The 15676-nt window shown below is 41.1% G+C and overlaps 1 protein-coding gene across 3 annotated transcripts; it reads right to left on the bottom strand.

The window, feature by feature from the left end:
• Positions 1-9037: 9037 nt before the first annotated feature.
• Positions 9038-14780, bottom strand: ZBED8 (zinc finger BED-type containing 8). 3 transcript variants are annotated; one of them, XM_027545774.1, is made up of 4 exons: positions 14369-14780; positions 13457-13534; positions 12636-12677; positions 9038-11469 (listed from the first exon to the last, which is right to left on the bottom strand). In XM_027545774.1, exon 4 carries the CDS (start codon positions 11418-11420, stop codon positions 9636-9638), a length of 1785 nt encoding a protein of 594 aa, XP_027401575.1. In that variant the 5' UTR covers positions 11421-11469; positions 12636-12677; positions 13457-13534; positions 14369-14780; the 3' UTR covers positions 9038-9635. The 3 variants fall into 3 exon arrangements, with proteins under 3 accessions (XP_027401575.1, XP_027401577.1, XP_027401576.1); XM_027545776.1 differs by having other exon boundaries at positions 9038-12677; XM_027545775.1 differs by lacking the exon at positions 12636-12677.
• Between the last annotated feature and the right edge of the window lie 896 nt (positions 14781-15676).

Raw genomic sequence — 15676 nt, 5'->3', positions numbered from 1 at the left:
AAATCAATTTCAGTGAATACCACAAGGAAGTTGTTTTCACCTTGCAGAACCAAGAGATCACCTTCACAGTTGTGCCCTAGGGCTACATCGACTTCAGTTCAGTTCAGTCGCTCAGTCGTGTTCAACTCTTTGTGACCCCATGAATCGCAGCACACCAGGCCTCCCTGTCCATCACCAACTCCCTCCCAGAGTTCACTCAGACTCACGTCCATCGAGTCGGTGATGCCATCCAGCCATCTCATCCTCTGTCGTCGCCTTTTCCTCCTGCCCCCAATCCCTCCCAGCATCAGAGTCTTTTCCAATGAGTCAACTCTTCGTATGAGGTGGCCAAAGTACTGGAGCTTCAGCTTTAGCATCATTTTTTCCAAAGAACACCCAGGGCTGATCTCCTTTAGAATGGACTGGTTGGATCTCCTTGCAGTCCAAGGGACTCTCAGGAGTCTTCTCCAACACCATAGTTCAGAAGCATCAATTCTTTGGCGCTCAGCTTTCTTCACAGTCCAACTCTCACATCCATACATGACCACTGGAAAAACCATAGCCTTGACTAGACGGACCTTTGTTGGCAAAGTAATGTCTCTGCTTTCAACATTGACTTCAGTTCAGTTCAGTTCAGTTCAGTCGCTCAGTCGTGTCCGACTCTTTGCAACCCCATGAATAGCAGCACGCCAGGCCTCCCCGTCCATCACCATCCCCTGGAGTTCACTCAACATCAACTTAATGTCTGCAATAATCTAATCTGCAGAGATTTTGATGATTTTGCCATTTCACAGATCATCAAATTTGTCCCCCTCACTGATGACTTACAGAAGGATCTGATAAGAACGCAGAAGAAACTACTTTAGATGCCTTAGTAAAATGCATATGAGTCAGAGAGTGGAAGATAAACCTCATAAAAATTCGGGGACTCATCCACATTGGTGAAGTTTCTAATGTGCTAATGGTCTGGAGTATGTTGCAAAAGTCTATTCCTTTTTAAAAAAATTATCTTAAAAAAATAAAATAAATAAATAAGTAAACAAAAAGCAAAAAATTGTCTTTTTTTAGTTGAAATATATTTTTACATAACATTGTAAATTGGGACTTCCCTGGCAGTCCAGTGGTTAAGACTTTGCCTTCCGATGCAATCAGTCCCTGGTGGGGGAGCTAAGATTCAATATGTCTCTAGGCCAAAAACCAGAACATAAAACAGAAACAATATTAACAAATTCAATAAAGACTTTAAAAATGTTCTACATTTAAAAAAAATCTTTAAAAAATAACATTATCAGTTTAAGGCTTACAACATGCTGATCTGACACATTTATAAATTATGATTGCCATTGTAGTGATGTTAGCACCTCTGTCCTGTCACATAATTATCGTTTCCTTTTGGTGGTGCAATAATTAAGATCGAGCTGCTTAACAAGCTGATGACTGTAACACAACACTGCTGCCTGTACTGTAAGATCGAGCTGCTTAACAAGCTGATGACTGTAACACAGCACTGCTGCCTGTACTGCACTAGTCCTTACAAGGGACCTCTCTTGCCACGACAACAGAGGCACAATGCTTGATGGGCCTTTTTGGCTTTTAGAGGCAACATACAGCACATTTAGGTGTTATTCTGACCCACAACATGGCCAGGTTGAGTGGAGACCTGAGTGCCAAAACGTTCTGCAACAAGCCCATGCTGTAGTGCTTGCTACTCCACCACCCGAGACCCAGCAGATCCAGCGGCACCCGAATGTGGCAAGTAAGGCTTCTGTGTGGGTTCTTTGGCAAATGCCAGTAGGGGAATGGAAGCATAGACCCTGAGGATTTTGGAGCAAGTCCACACCTTCTCTTTTTTTCACACCCTCTTTTGAAGATTGCTATTCTCCTTTTGAGAAATAGATCTTGGTTTGCTACTAGGCCCTGTCAGAAGTGAACCCCTGACCATGGGATTGGGTGCTGTATGATCTAGCAAGTCATAAATTGGAGCGTGCACAGCAGTCATCTCCTGTGAGCTGGAAATGGTATACAAGGGCTAGAGATCAGGCAGGTTGGGAAGGCATAAGCAAGTTGCTTGAAGAGGTAACTCAGCTCCTGTGACAATTACTCTTCCTGAAAGCCTTCCTTTCCTCTCAGTCTGTAACTCCTGGCCGCGTGGGGAGTTCCTTAGGACTAGTTGACTAGGAGGAAGTAATTTAGGTCTGGTTTACAGTTTATTCTGCCCAATATGCTAGAATCAGCTGGTTGCTGAAAAAACTTCTGTAGCAGTACAATTCCAATCAGGTATGTCTATGAAAGATTCTACTGAAGGGAATCTTCTCAGGGAGCAGAATTTTGAGCAGTACATTTGATTGTCTATGCTGTCTAAATTGAGCATGATCCAGAAGTATGGATCTAAACTCTAGTATTCAAGGTCAGTTACTCATTTTTAAAAAAAAAAATTTATTTGGCTGCACCGGGTCTTAGTTGTAGCACACAGAATCTTTAGTTTTGGCATGTGGCATCTAGTCCCCTGACCAGGAATTGAACCCAGGTCCCCTGCATAGGGCTTCCCTGGTGGCTCAGATGGTAAAGAGTCTGCCTGCAATGTGGGAGACTTGGGTTCAATCCCTGGGTCGGGAAGATCCCCTGGAGAAGGAAATCACTACCCATTCCAGTGTTCTTGCCTGGAAAATCCTGTGGACAGAGGAGCCTTGCAGGCTACAGTCCATGGGATTGCAAAGAGTCAGACAAGACTGAGTGACTTCACTTTCTTTCCTTTTTTTCACCCCTGCATTGGAAGCATGGAGTTTTAGCCACTGGACCACCAGGGAAGTCTCACTCGTGGTATGATGGATGGTGAGGGTCTTGGAAAGAAAAGACATAGAAGACAAGTGACAAAGGGTCTGGGGGTGAGATATATGGAAGGACCTCTCAGTGGACAGAGTTGAAGGTTATTGTGCTCTGGGAGAATGTTCACCAAAGGACTGTGCAAACCTGAGAATACACTCTGAAGACATACAACTACGGGGAACACAATTAACCAAAGCCCTAGCTGCTGCCCTCTAATGCATACCACTGCACCCGGGCTGGTTCACACTTCCCATGAGCTGTTCCCAGCAAGTGACTGAGAGAGGCAGGGATACTCAGTTCAGTTCAATTGCTCAGTCATGTCTGACTCTTTGTGACCCTATGGACTGCAGCACGCCAGGCTTCCCTGTCCATCACCAACTCCTGGAGCTTACTCAAACTCATGTCCATCGAGTTGGTGATGCCATCCAACCATCTCATCCTCTGTTGTCCCCTTCTCCTCCCGCCTTCAATCTTTCCCAGCATCAGGGTCTTTTCCAATGAGGTAGTTCTTTGCATCAGGTTGCAGTTTCAGCTTCAGCATCAGTCCTTCCAATGAATATTCAGGGTTGATTTCCTTTTGGATGGACTGGCTGGATCTTCTTGCAGTCCAAGGGACTCTCAAGAGTCTTCTCCAACACCACAGTTCAAAAGCATCAATTCTTCTGTGCTCAGCTTCCTTTGTAGTCCAACTCTCACATCCATACATGACTACTGGAAAACCAGAGCTTTGACTAGATGGACCTTTGTTGGTAATGTCTCTGCTTTTTAATATGCTGTGTAGGTTGGTCATAGCTTTTATTCCAAGGAGCAAGTGTCTTTTAATTTCATGGCTGCAGTAACCATCTGCAGTGATTTTGGAGCCCCCCAAAAATAAAGTCTCTCACTGTTTCCATTGTTTCCCCATCTATTTGCTATGAAGTGATGGGACTGGATGCCATGACCTTAGTTTTCTGAATATTGAGTTTTAAGCCAGCTTTTTCACCCTCCTCTTTCACTTTCATCAACAGCAGGCCTATTCCTGTGACAGCTGCCTTTGGCTCGAGGACTTCCTATTGGCCTTGCTGAACCTACATTAATGAAGAGGAAGCTCTCAGTAATCAAGAGGACAAGATGATGTACTTTGCAGTGATTAGTCAGCCTTTCTCCAATCATCCTAATCCCCATGGGCCACGTACAGCAATGGCCACACTGGCCAAGAATGGAGGCTCAGCAACATGGATCTCCCTCCTCTCTGTCCCACTGAGTGCCTGAGCTGCCAATTGCAGAGACCAATACTTAGCCCCAAACATGGGCACCTGGTGATAGACTTATTACATTAGATTCCTTCTATCATGGAAGAGGCAGCTGCTTAGTCTCACTGGAAAAAGACACACCATCTGGATGTAGCTTTGTCTTCAGTGCCTCTGCCAGCCTTACTGTGTTGTTGTATCCTGCACCACACTGAACCTTATCAAGCAGCAGCAAAGGAGTGTGTGTTAATCTGCTTGGGCTGCCATAAGAAAATACCATAGACTGACTGGCTTAACCAACAGAGACTCTTCAGTTATGGAGGCCAACAAATCTGAGATCAAGGTGTGGCAAGATAGGTTTCATTCTGACCTCCTTTCTTGGCTTGTAGGAGGCTGCCACCTTTCTGTGTGCCCACATGACTTTTGTGCACCAGAGATACAGAGCCAAGACTTTCATAAAGGCATTAATCCCATTGGGCCAGGCTTCCACACTCATGACTTCATCTAAACCCAACTTACCTCCCAAAGGCCACATCTTCAAATATTATGCATTGGGGGTTATGATTTCACCATATGAATTTGGGAGTGGACACAGACATTCATAACAGAGTGTAGCAACAGATTGACACCTATGGAATTTATTGGTCGTGTCATGTACTTGATCGCTCAGAAGCACCTAGTCTGTTAGAATGACAGAATGATCTACTTAATACTGTTACTTACAATTGGGAAAAACTTATCTAAAAGCTAAGGTTCTTATAGGATGCAATTATGCTTTGTGAAGTGAAGTCACTCAGTTGTATCCAACTCTTTGCGACCCCATGGACTGTAGCCTACCAGGCTCCTCCCTTCATGGGATTCTCCAGGCAAGAGTACTGGAGTGGGTTGCCATTTCCTTCTCCAGGGGATCTTCCCGACCCAGGGATCGAACCCGGGTCTACCGCGTTCCAGGCAGACGCTTTAACCTCTGAGCCACCAGGGAAGCCCCAATTATGCTTTGTATTGGTCACCAATGAATATACTTTTATCCACCAAGCCAAAATACATTAGTCTGGGAATCAGGGGGTGAGCACCTAATAATTCACAGAATTTTTGCTTCCCATTGCTGTGACTGTGACTCCCTTGGTTCCCAAAGGAGGAAATGTTTTCACCAAGGGACCTAACAGTGTTTCTACTGAATTGGGAGTTGAGACTCTACTGACCTTATTTGGCTTGTGCTGTTGGGGTTAATGCCAGTGGGCCTGAAATTGGTCTGGTCAAGGCATGGCATATCCTGATGAATAGTGTTGTTTTGTAACCATGTATCTGAGGAGTTTTAGGGTGGTTTTTTTTTTTTATTGTTTATTTTAACAGTGAGATAGATGATTTATACCTGGAGACTTCTTTTTTGCCCACTCAAGCCCACACAAAAAAGTTGGTTGTTGGGGCTAGTTTTTAGGCAACAGAATAATTCAATGGCACTGTTACTAAATGTGAGGAGTTAAGACTTCTGTTTCCTCATTCTGGGGAGAAGGTAAAGCATCTTTATTTGTACAGAGGATGGTGGGCTGCAGTGCATGGGGTCGCTAAGAGTCGGACACGACTGAGCGACTTAACTCTCACTTTTCACTTTCCTGCATTGGAGAAGGAAATGGCAACCGACTCCAGTGTTCTTGCCTGGAGAACCCCAGGGACAGGGGAGCCTCGTGGGCTGACATCTATGGGGTCACACAGAGTCGGACACGACTGAAGTGACTTAGCAGCAGCAGCAGCAGTTACATCTTACGAGAGCCACAAAGCTATGTTCATCGTATAGAGATTCAATTATGGATAGAAGGATGAGCAGCCAAAAAGATGGGCTGTGCTGGTTACTAAGTTATTGTCTTTCAGCTTCAAAGACAATAGACAATCTCTAATAGTAGACAACCTCTCTACTTCCTGTCACTTGCTTTGTCATGCTGGGGCTGGGATCTCACAAAGTACACTTCTTTATCACCCAGCTTTCTGTTAGGCCCTGTAAATAAGGGGTAAACAAGAGACATGGTAGAAATCTAGAGGAAGGACCAGGGACTTGCTCCTTCCTCTTTTGCTTCCTACTGCTGATGACATCATCTGTGCAGTGATTCTTCACCCTGGCAGTGAGAGTTAGTTTAGGAGCAGCAGTTGGTTTAGGTTTTCAGTGTTTTCTGGAGCCAGCCTCATCATACATGCTTAGAGAGAGCAGCACCAGCTGGCTGGCACACATTCTTAAGACTTTTGAGCTCCTAAGACATTAATACCAGTCAGGGCCTCTTCCCCAGACACCCGAGTCTCATTTCCAAGGGATCCCTCATTCAAGCTTGTGTTTTAATAATGTCAGCCTCTTTTCTTGTTTAACTAGCCCTACTGATGTTAGCTGTTTTGTGCATTTATTATCTCTGTGACACCTCAGTATCCCCTTTTGCCTTTCCAGTTATCTAGTAGCAGGTCAGTGATTCTTCACTGTGGATACTATTTAAAAATGGGTACAGCTTCTGTTCTTACTGGACCCTGTTGGATACAGGGACACCTATACATTTATATAAACAGATAACTATAGCAAAATGTTAACAGTTTTTGAATCTAGAAAATAACCATATGGGTGTCCACTGTATTACTCGTCCAACTTTTTGGTATGTTTGAGACCTTTCATAATACAGCATTAGAGATAAAGGTCTCTTACCAGAATAAAAAAGTAAACCTGATAAAGGGTCAAAGTGTCCAAAATTCTAGGTTACGTCTTTTGTTAGTAGAAGGAAATGATACATAAGAACTGTGATTGCTCCAGAAACCAAGCTGATGCCATTACCAAAAAGAAAAAAAAACAACAAAAAGTCTATTTTTCTATTTATATCTAGGAAAGGGTCTACTATGTCATACCATCAAAATTCAAATTAAGCAGATGAAATATGACCTCTGTAGAAAAAAATGAAAAGGTTCCCTAGGGAAAACTTGTCCAATTGTTTCATCTTATAGGGGACAAGTAAGAGTTGTCTAAAATTGATAGTAAAATTAATGGAGTAAAAACTTTCCTATTAGCCATTCATAAAAGTAAGACTGGAAACCAAGTATATGAAGTAAGTCTCTCGGTTGCATGTGACAGGAAACTGCAGAAGAGGGAATTAGTTTATAGAACTAAAAAGTTAAAAAAGTATAATGCATTTAGGTGCGGAAGCAACGTTGTAAGGAACCTCTTTCCTTTTCTTGGCTTTGTCTCTGCTGGCTCCACCCTCTGGCAGGGAAGTTGACAACTGGAAGCTCCAGACTCACACCACTTTTCTAAAGATGTTGAAAATCAGATATTTGGGGAAATTGTAATGAGAGTAAGTTTGCTTTTAACCAATCATCCACTAAGAGTGACATCTGCTGGTTATAAAATTATGTCTTTATACTTTATACATCTTGGCTTTTTGCAATTATCAATGACCTCATATTGTGAAAATATAAGAAAAAAATTATTTCTTCCTTGGAAGAAAAAGAAACAACATATAGGACTTAAACCTGCCAATATATGTACCACTGAAGATTTTTTAAGTTAAAAAAAGAAGAAATTCAAGTTTTCATTTTAGCAGACACTGCAGTCTCTTTCATTTGATCAGAGGAAAATGAACTGTTATAGAATTTAAAAAAGAATGAAGAACTTTGTTAGCCGTTGCCTTCAGAATGTCCTTTGGATTTTTGTTACAGAGCAGAAATTAATGAATGTAGTCTAAGAGAAAATTCTAGTGGACTAATGGCTGGCTATCATAAGTCATTTGCTTCTGGCACTTCATCCTAATCTTGCTATTGTATTGTTAGGTCCCAGGCTTCATTCATGCCTTTGCTCCCATCCCTACTTCCTTCCTATCTTTAGATATGCATTCATATTAAACTTCGTATATACTCTTCCAGATTTTTTCCTGTATCAGCTTTGGAAATTTCTCCCACTGCTCTTGATGTTAGATTATACTAGGAAAAATTAGGACTTATATTTTCTAACTAAAATTTTTATAGAAAAGAAGGGGTGTATTTATGTTCATTGATAAAGCATTTTGGTGGATAGTGATAAAGTTTAGTTTTGTGTAGGAAATATAAATTTCAATTTGCATACTCAAGTGGCATCTAAATTTGATAGATATCATTCCCCTTCAAGTTAAAAAATTTGTTTTCAAAAATGCTATGATTACCCACCTTATAAACTTTGTGGACACCCCTGATTCTTTCCATGTGAGAAATTCCTAGAGGGAAAAAAATCTTCAATCAAAGGGCTATGAAGAATCAACAGAGGAAGTAAAATTAATACTGCCATGACAAAAAACTGGAAGTAGTAGGAGATGGATGCTTTATAAATTCAGTGCTTACATATTATCTAGAGGAGTCAATATATAACTTCTGACTCTTATAAGTCAAAACTGGCGTATGTATATTTGGTGTAACATATTACTTAGATATTTTGGGGGGGACTATAAATTGTTAAAACAGCAACTGTTAAGGTAACTGGGTAGGAAGGGGACTGTGGCTTTTCACTATACGACTCATTTCTTCTCCAGCTTTGAGCATACAGGGCTTGGATAAAACTGTATGATTTTTATTTTTGAAATAAAAATCCTAGTTTCTTTACGTTTACAAACAAATCTAGCCAATTATCATCCAGGAAAGTATATCAACCTAGAGTTCCACGGGGACTTTTTTTTGGTGGCCCTGAGTTACTACAGTGACTTCTATGTTAATTTCTCTATTATTTATATTTTGATCCATTCAAAAGTTTTAATCTTAGAAAAATACATATAGCATAAGGTATAAAATAAGTGAAGAAACTGGGCCAAAGGAAAACTAAGTGTAGGAAAAATAAGATGAGGTGAGAGGGCCAAAGAATCCATCAGAACCGTCTGGAAAGCTGGTTGAGAATGAAGCTCCTTGGCCCAGGCCAGTTAAATTAGAATTTCTTGAACAGGGCTCTATGATCTCCTCTTTAGCTGCCCCAAAGACTTGGGGTCTAGATATAACTTAAAAGAAGACAAGGAATGACTACCAAGATATCAGGATGTTTATTAGTGTCATGGAATTTAGAGCATAGAACCAGAGGAATGGACATTCAGACTAACTCCAAATAATACATTTAAAAATAAATCTTATGTTAACTAGGATCATCCTTTCACTATAACATTTCATAACCCTCTTCTGATAACATTATGTCCCTAAAACAACCCTTAAGCACATGGAAGGACTCAGTATGTCATTTCATCCTTTGACTTTGACTTTTAACGTGAGATGGTATGTTCTGGGAGGTCTTCTCTTTTTCTCTTGGCTCTATTCATAGCCTATTATGCCAAATAGCTTGGATATTCCAGTGTTTGGGTGTCTTTTTTATATGTATCACATCAAAAGGCTAAACAGATACTTAGAAGAATCCTATATATTAGTAGCACTTAATCTTTTCTGCTGCTTGTGCTATTAATTCTCAAAACATATTTTAATGTCTCACATGAAAATTGAAAGTTAAAAATGCTGAACTTTCTAAAACATAGGATTTGGTATATCATAAATATAAAAGAGAGAATTATAGCTTAATTTTACAATGGACTGAAGAATATGTTAAAAATTATACACAAAAAGTTTGTCATTTTACAGTGACTTCTGCTGGAGCTGTAGTTTTTGTTCAATGATATCTGAGAAACGAGGAACTTTTTTTGAAATAGCCACACGGATGTCATCACTCATATTCAAGCAGCTTCTGGACTTGGTTTTAAAATGCAAAAGTGATGAAAATCCCAACTCACAAAGGTATGTAGTTGCAAATGGTATAAGGATTTCTAGTGCTGTCTTTGCCAGGCTGGGAAACACTGTGAATTGAGCACACCAGAAATCCTCAAGCTTCATTGTCTCAAATTCCATTAGGATTTGGCCACTAGCTCGTAATTCAGCAAGATCATTTTTCACTAAATAACCATCATCGACAAAGTCCAGATTAAAAAGAAATGGATCCAGTATCCACTTACTTGCCTCATCAAGATCTCCAACAGAGAAATAGCCGTTGAAGAAGCTGCTCAACTGTTGTAGGTGCAGGGTTATTTCAGCTGCGATGCATAAAGCTTCATTATCGGAAACAACAATTTCTTCAAGAAAAGGAAAGTTGGTAAAATTTCTTTTCTCAATCCGCTTTAGCCAAAATGGAAACTTCCTAACAAAGGCAGACAACTTCTCTCTAGCTGATACTGTGTTCATTCCAGTCCTTTGCATAGATGCACTAAGTTCATTTAGGTGTTTGAATAAATCTGCAAGGTATGCAAGGTGAATTTTAAACTCTTTGTTTTCAAAGCCATCAACTAAATTGCTGCTTTGGTGGTGAAGAAACTGATTTATTTCTTCATGCATTTCAAAAATATGAGTAAGTATCTGGCCTCGGGAAAGCCACCTCATTTCAGTATGGAAAAGGAGAACACTATACTCTATTCCAATTTCTTCAAAAAAAGCCTGAAACAGGCGATGATTTGGAGCTCGCCCTTTGATAAAATTTATTACCCTCACCACAGTAAAAAGAGCATCCCTCAGTTTTGTAGGCAATGTCTTTGTGACAAGTGTATGAGGGTTCACCAAACAATGTGTGATCACGATATGAGGTACCTCTTTTTTCACACAGCAAACAAACTCTGAATTTTCTCCTAGCATTGAAGAGGCACCATCAGTACAAACAGAGCCGCATACATCGAGTGCTATCTTATGTTTCAAAAAGAAGTCTCTGAACAGGTTAAACACATCTTTTCCCTTCATTGTTAACTGCAGTGGTTCACAGAACAGGAATTCTTCTACAATCTCTCTCTCTCTTATGTATCGCACAAATGCCATCAGCTGACTGCAGTCATCCATGTCTGTTGTCTCCGCAAGCTGAATACCCACTTTAAGAGGACTGGCTTTGATATCTTCTAGAACTTGCTGTAAGATATCCTGGCTCATTTCATCAATTCTAGAATGGATGACATCATCTGATAAGGGAACCTGCTGAAGCTTCTTTTGTGCATCTGGTCCCAAAACTATTTGTGCTATTTCCAGTGCACAAGGTTTCACTAATTTTTCAGCTATTGTATGAGGATTCTTCTCTTTGGCACATAAATATGCGAACTGATATGATGCCTGCAGTAAGGCATCTTCCTGAGATGCAACTCCAAATGTTTTCAGGGTTTCACTCTGATCAGCTGGTACTGGCACATGTTTCAGGCTGCTGAGATCGTGCCCACCTATACCACCATGCTGTCTGTTAAAATGGTCAGACAGTTTTGATGGTCGGAGATCAGCATTTGAAAATACCGAGTTACACAGTACACACTGTGGGCGCTGAGTCCCATCAATCTCTGTCACACAGGTGAACCAGTAACGAACATAGTCATCGTCCCATTTGCGTTTCTTCGACATGGCACCCCAAACTTCTCACGCAGTATTCCACAGATGTTGGAGACTTTTGCTTGGAAGTAAAATATAACCCAGACATTAAAAACCAGTGGCTAACTGAATTAAAACAAAGCCACTTCTCATGCCATCCCGTCATCTGTGTACACGTCAATAAATATCCTGTAACATGTCAGTTCAAAGTAAGCCATGACAATATGACAACTTAAATTGAGCAAACTCACAGCTAAAGCCTTGGAACAAACACCTTGCCACCAAGTTATATATGAGAGATTAGGGCTTATGCAAATTGTGAATACCCTGTAAGTTCTCTATTGGTGAGCTGCAGTTATGGCTTACTTTGTTTTCAATGATGTATATTCCAAACAAATCTGGTACGTTTTGTATCCCCAGAAAAGGCATCTCACTGCCATCCCTCCCTTCCATCCTATGCTAGAGATGCATGCACACCCCCAGTTATAAACTAGTGAATGGAGAAGGAAGTCTTCACTAAATACTCTAAGGACAGATTCTGACATGGTGGCTAGTTCTTTCTAATATATAAGGATTTAAATCAAATAGTCTATAAAACTAGTTGATCCTTGAGTGGCTCTGACTCCAACCTAAGCAGAGAATTTCAAACAGGTCTGACTAAGCCACATGTGACACAGAAGCAGGATACGCACTATCAGTCCGTGATTCATACTGTCATATAAAAAAAGCAAGCAAGTGGCTCAGGAGAAACACAACTACTCTTGTTATTGAAATTTCAGAAAAAGTCCTCTCATAGAGGAAAAGCCTTAATTATAGTAGGAAAGGATGTAGAGGGCAGGTTTTCTTTAGTTTACTAAATAAATGGAGGAATCATCTAAGTCTCTTGCTAAAATACATATTCCTGGACAGCTCTGGAGTAGGGGCCCCAAATATGTACTCTAAATAAAGTGTTTTAGATAATTTTCCTGAATAGTACCCAGAACAGAAATCTCTTAACGAGATTGCCTATCACAATCACTGGGAGCACTTCTGAAAGAAAACTTTTCCCTGTACCACCTCAGAACTAATACATCATCATTCTCCAGAAGTAGTACAAGAGAAGCGAAAATACAGTTGTCCAGGTGATTCTGATACACATCCAAGTACACAGACAGATTTAGAGGAATGAACACATCCCCAGGCCAGTTCCTAGCCTTATAGATATTCTAGGTTGCTAAGTAAACACTAAGTGCTTTAAGACCCATTTACCTTTTCTGAGTTGATGACAACTTCCTATGAAAGCTGAGGGACCTAAAAAGAAAGATATGTTTTTCTTTTTCTCTTTTTTCCTCCTGAGCAATGAGTAATGGTATAATCCACATGTAGGCTCAAATATGCCTTAGAAATCAATTCTGTCTCCCATATAAATGATTCCCAAAGTTCTGTACCACAGAATATGGCTGAAATAATGTAACAGGGGTACACTGAAATCCAAATACCCACTTTAGCCATAAAAAAATCACAGTAAGTAAGCCAAGAATATTTACTTAAAGCCCTAGCTTGCTAGAGGCTCTGCCAAGAATAACAAGTTGTAAATTGTGCTTCTATGTAACTAGCCAAGTTGATCTACCATATGGTTGCTATTGACCAGTTTAAAATTGAAAGATGTCTGCCAGTTGGTAAAGACAATTTAGAGTTGATCTTAAGCTTTCTTTTGTCAAGTGAGGAGATCATGGGCAGACTGTGTTTAGAACCTCTCCTAACTGATAACAGAATTATGAGATGAACATAAAAAAATGCTTATCTTTCTGTATATTGTTATGTATATTTTGGGGGTACAGAGAAAGTGAAGGAGAAAGCTTTACTTCAAATGATTTTCTTTACTTCAGGTTTAGTTCTAATGACTTCCAACTAGAAATTATAGGATGAGTTAAGAGTACATTCCTATCCATTCTATGCTACTCACATATATTTTGATTGAAGATTAACCTGTTTGGAACAAGAGAATTTTTAGAAAAATTCTTCTCCCTCCCCCTCAAAAAGGGAGAACAGGTAGCAAGAAGTTTTAAGATCCTCAAAGATGAACTTACCGCCCAAGAGGCTTTCTTGTGTTATAGAATCTCACAATTCTCACTTGTTCCTTTGTGGTATTTAGCAATCACAATACCCTAAAATATGTAAACATTAAAAAAAAGCATCATCTTATTAAGGAATTATTATTAACTGAAACAGTGTGATCATGGTATGGTTGTGTTTTTTAAAAGTCTTCATCATTAGAAACACAGACTTAATTATTTACTGGTGGAATGATGTCTGGGCTCTCTGAAATACAGTACTTCAGCACACACACACAATGCAGGTAGAAATAGAAAAGGACTGGTCTTGAGTTGGCTGGCTGATGGACACACATCATTACACCGTACTCACTCTATGTATGCTGGAAATTTCCCATAATAAACAGTAAAATAAACAAAAAGGCTTACTTACTAAGATAGACATAATTAGTTTTCAGAAAGATTTTTGAGAATTTGCTGAAAGCCATCTGAAGATGCAGAATGAAAGAACAGATGCAACAGAGTAAAATGTTTTGCAAGTTTATGAAGGGTAGATATGAAACAGTATCACAATTGAGAGAAAAATCAGTCAGTTACAAGTAAACATTCATACAACAGAAACACCCGGGGAAGGCTCAAACATCTATGTCAGCAGTGACACCACCAAAGTGCGGCAGTAAACCCTAAACACCAAACCAAACACAATCAGACTTCTACGTGGCCTCTGCCTATGCCAGTCCATGGTAGGTGCAGGTATCCAGGGAGGCAGAGGATTGAAAATTCACTATTTTTACGTTATTAAAAGCAAAAACCAGGAGAGAAGGTACGGGAATGCAATAGCCGAGCAAATGCACCAGAGGCAAACGCCTGGGATGCTGGCTTTGTCACTTAGAGGCTGGGACCTGTCCAAGCTTCAATGCCTCAACTGGGGATGACAACAGTACCTACCTTATAGGGCTGTTGGGAGGTTTAATTATGAGCGTGCAAGTAAACGACATGGGCTTGTAACTGGTAAGGCTTGGTGTATTATAAAGGACGGAGCATTTAGGAGGCTGCCCGGGCGAGCTAAGGACGCCGGTGGCGCGGGAAGAAGACTGCTCGGTCTCCAGCCGACGGCTCCGAGACACAGGCGCAGGCCCAAGGGATGCTCGGGCTTCTTTTAGGCGCCCGTTTCGGGCTCCACTTCCCTCTCTGCTCAGGCTGGGGCTCAGCCTCCGGGAGCTGGAACCAGTCTAGGCGGCGGCTTCTTGGGTGCGACCCCGGAGCAGGACCCTGCGAGGCGCGGTGTGATAGCTGCGCCCGCAGCATCCCCCGCTCCTACCGCGCCGGGCTCCATCCGGGTTCTCCTGGAGCCTTCCCGCCCGCAGACAGGGCGAGGCGAATCCTCGCACGCAGGCGCACTGGCAAACGGCTAGGGCCCCCCCCACCGCCTCCAGGAAGGAGCACGCGCGCTGGTTCTCTTTTCAGGTTGTGTACGTGGAGCTGGGAATTTTCTGCATGTTCTGTCTGCAGAGAAGATGCATCATAGAATCTCAGGGACGAAAAGCACTGTAAAGCCACATAGTTCTACTTTTTAATATTCAGAGAGCTAGAAATAAAAATTTATATTGTCAGGCTTTGATCCTGGCGATTATGAAGCTCCAATAATTAACCATTTTCTTTGTGGAATCAGTGAGGAAGAAGAGAAAGAAGTTAATTCTACTTCCAAACTAAACATCCAGGCAAATGAGACAAGCTGTAAATTCTGCTAAGATCAAATGGTAGAGGATGAGCTTGTGTCCTCTCGCCCATGCTGGTCGCCCCCATCTCCCCATTAATTAGAGCGTGTGCGTGAATTTGATGAGAATCAGCATCCATCTTAGAGAAATGACTTTTAAGGTTCTTTTAAACAAGACCTTTAGAGAAATAAACCCATATCAGATTTTAGGAAAAACCCTAAAGTAGAAACTAGAAAATGTTGAATGAAACAAACCTAAATACAGTCCTCTTATCTATTTTAAGGGTTTTTCATGACATCACATTGCATTCATTTTTGTATAGTCTTGTGAGAGGCATCCCACAAGCCTAGGGGAGGGAGAAATGTCAAAGGTGGGGCAGATACCTCATTTTCAGGTATTGAGGGTGAGCCTGATAAAAACACCGAGAGCCTGCCTAAGGTTTCTGTCAATGAGAGAAACTGCAAAAGACCAGCCTTCCTGGTCCAAAACTCTGGGCCTTCGAGAAAGGAATAGGCTTAGAGTCAAAGACTTTGGTTTA

Source organism: Bos indicus x Bos taurus, chromosome 7 (genome assembly GCF_003369695.1).
Source record: "Bos indicus x Bos taurus breed Angus x Brahman F1 hybrid chromosome 7, Bos_hybrid_MaternalHap_v2.0, whole genome shotgun sequence".
Lineage (NCBI taxonomy): Eukaryota > Metazoa > Chordata > Mammalia > Artiodactyla > Bovidae > Bos > Bos indicus x Bos taurus.
The sequence above is the reverse complement of the archived record's forward strand: the minus strand, read 5'-3'. Positions and strand labels throughout refer to the sequence as shown.

Bases quoted from the DNA above. Each gene is read 5' to 3' on its own strand.
- ZBED8 (XM_027545776.1), bottom strand. From the start codon at position 11,420: ATGTCGAAGAAACGCAAATGGGACGATGACTATGTTCGTTACTGGTTC.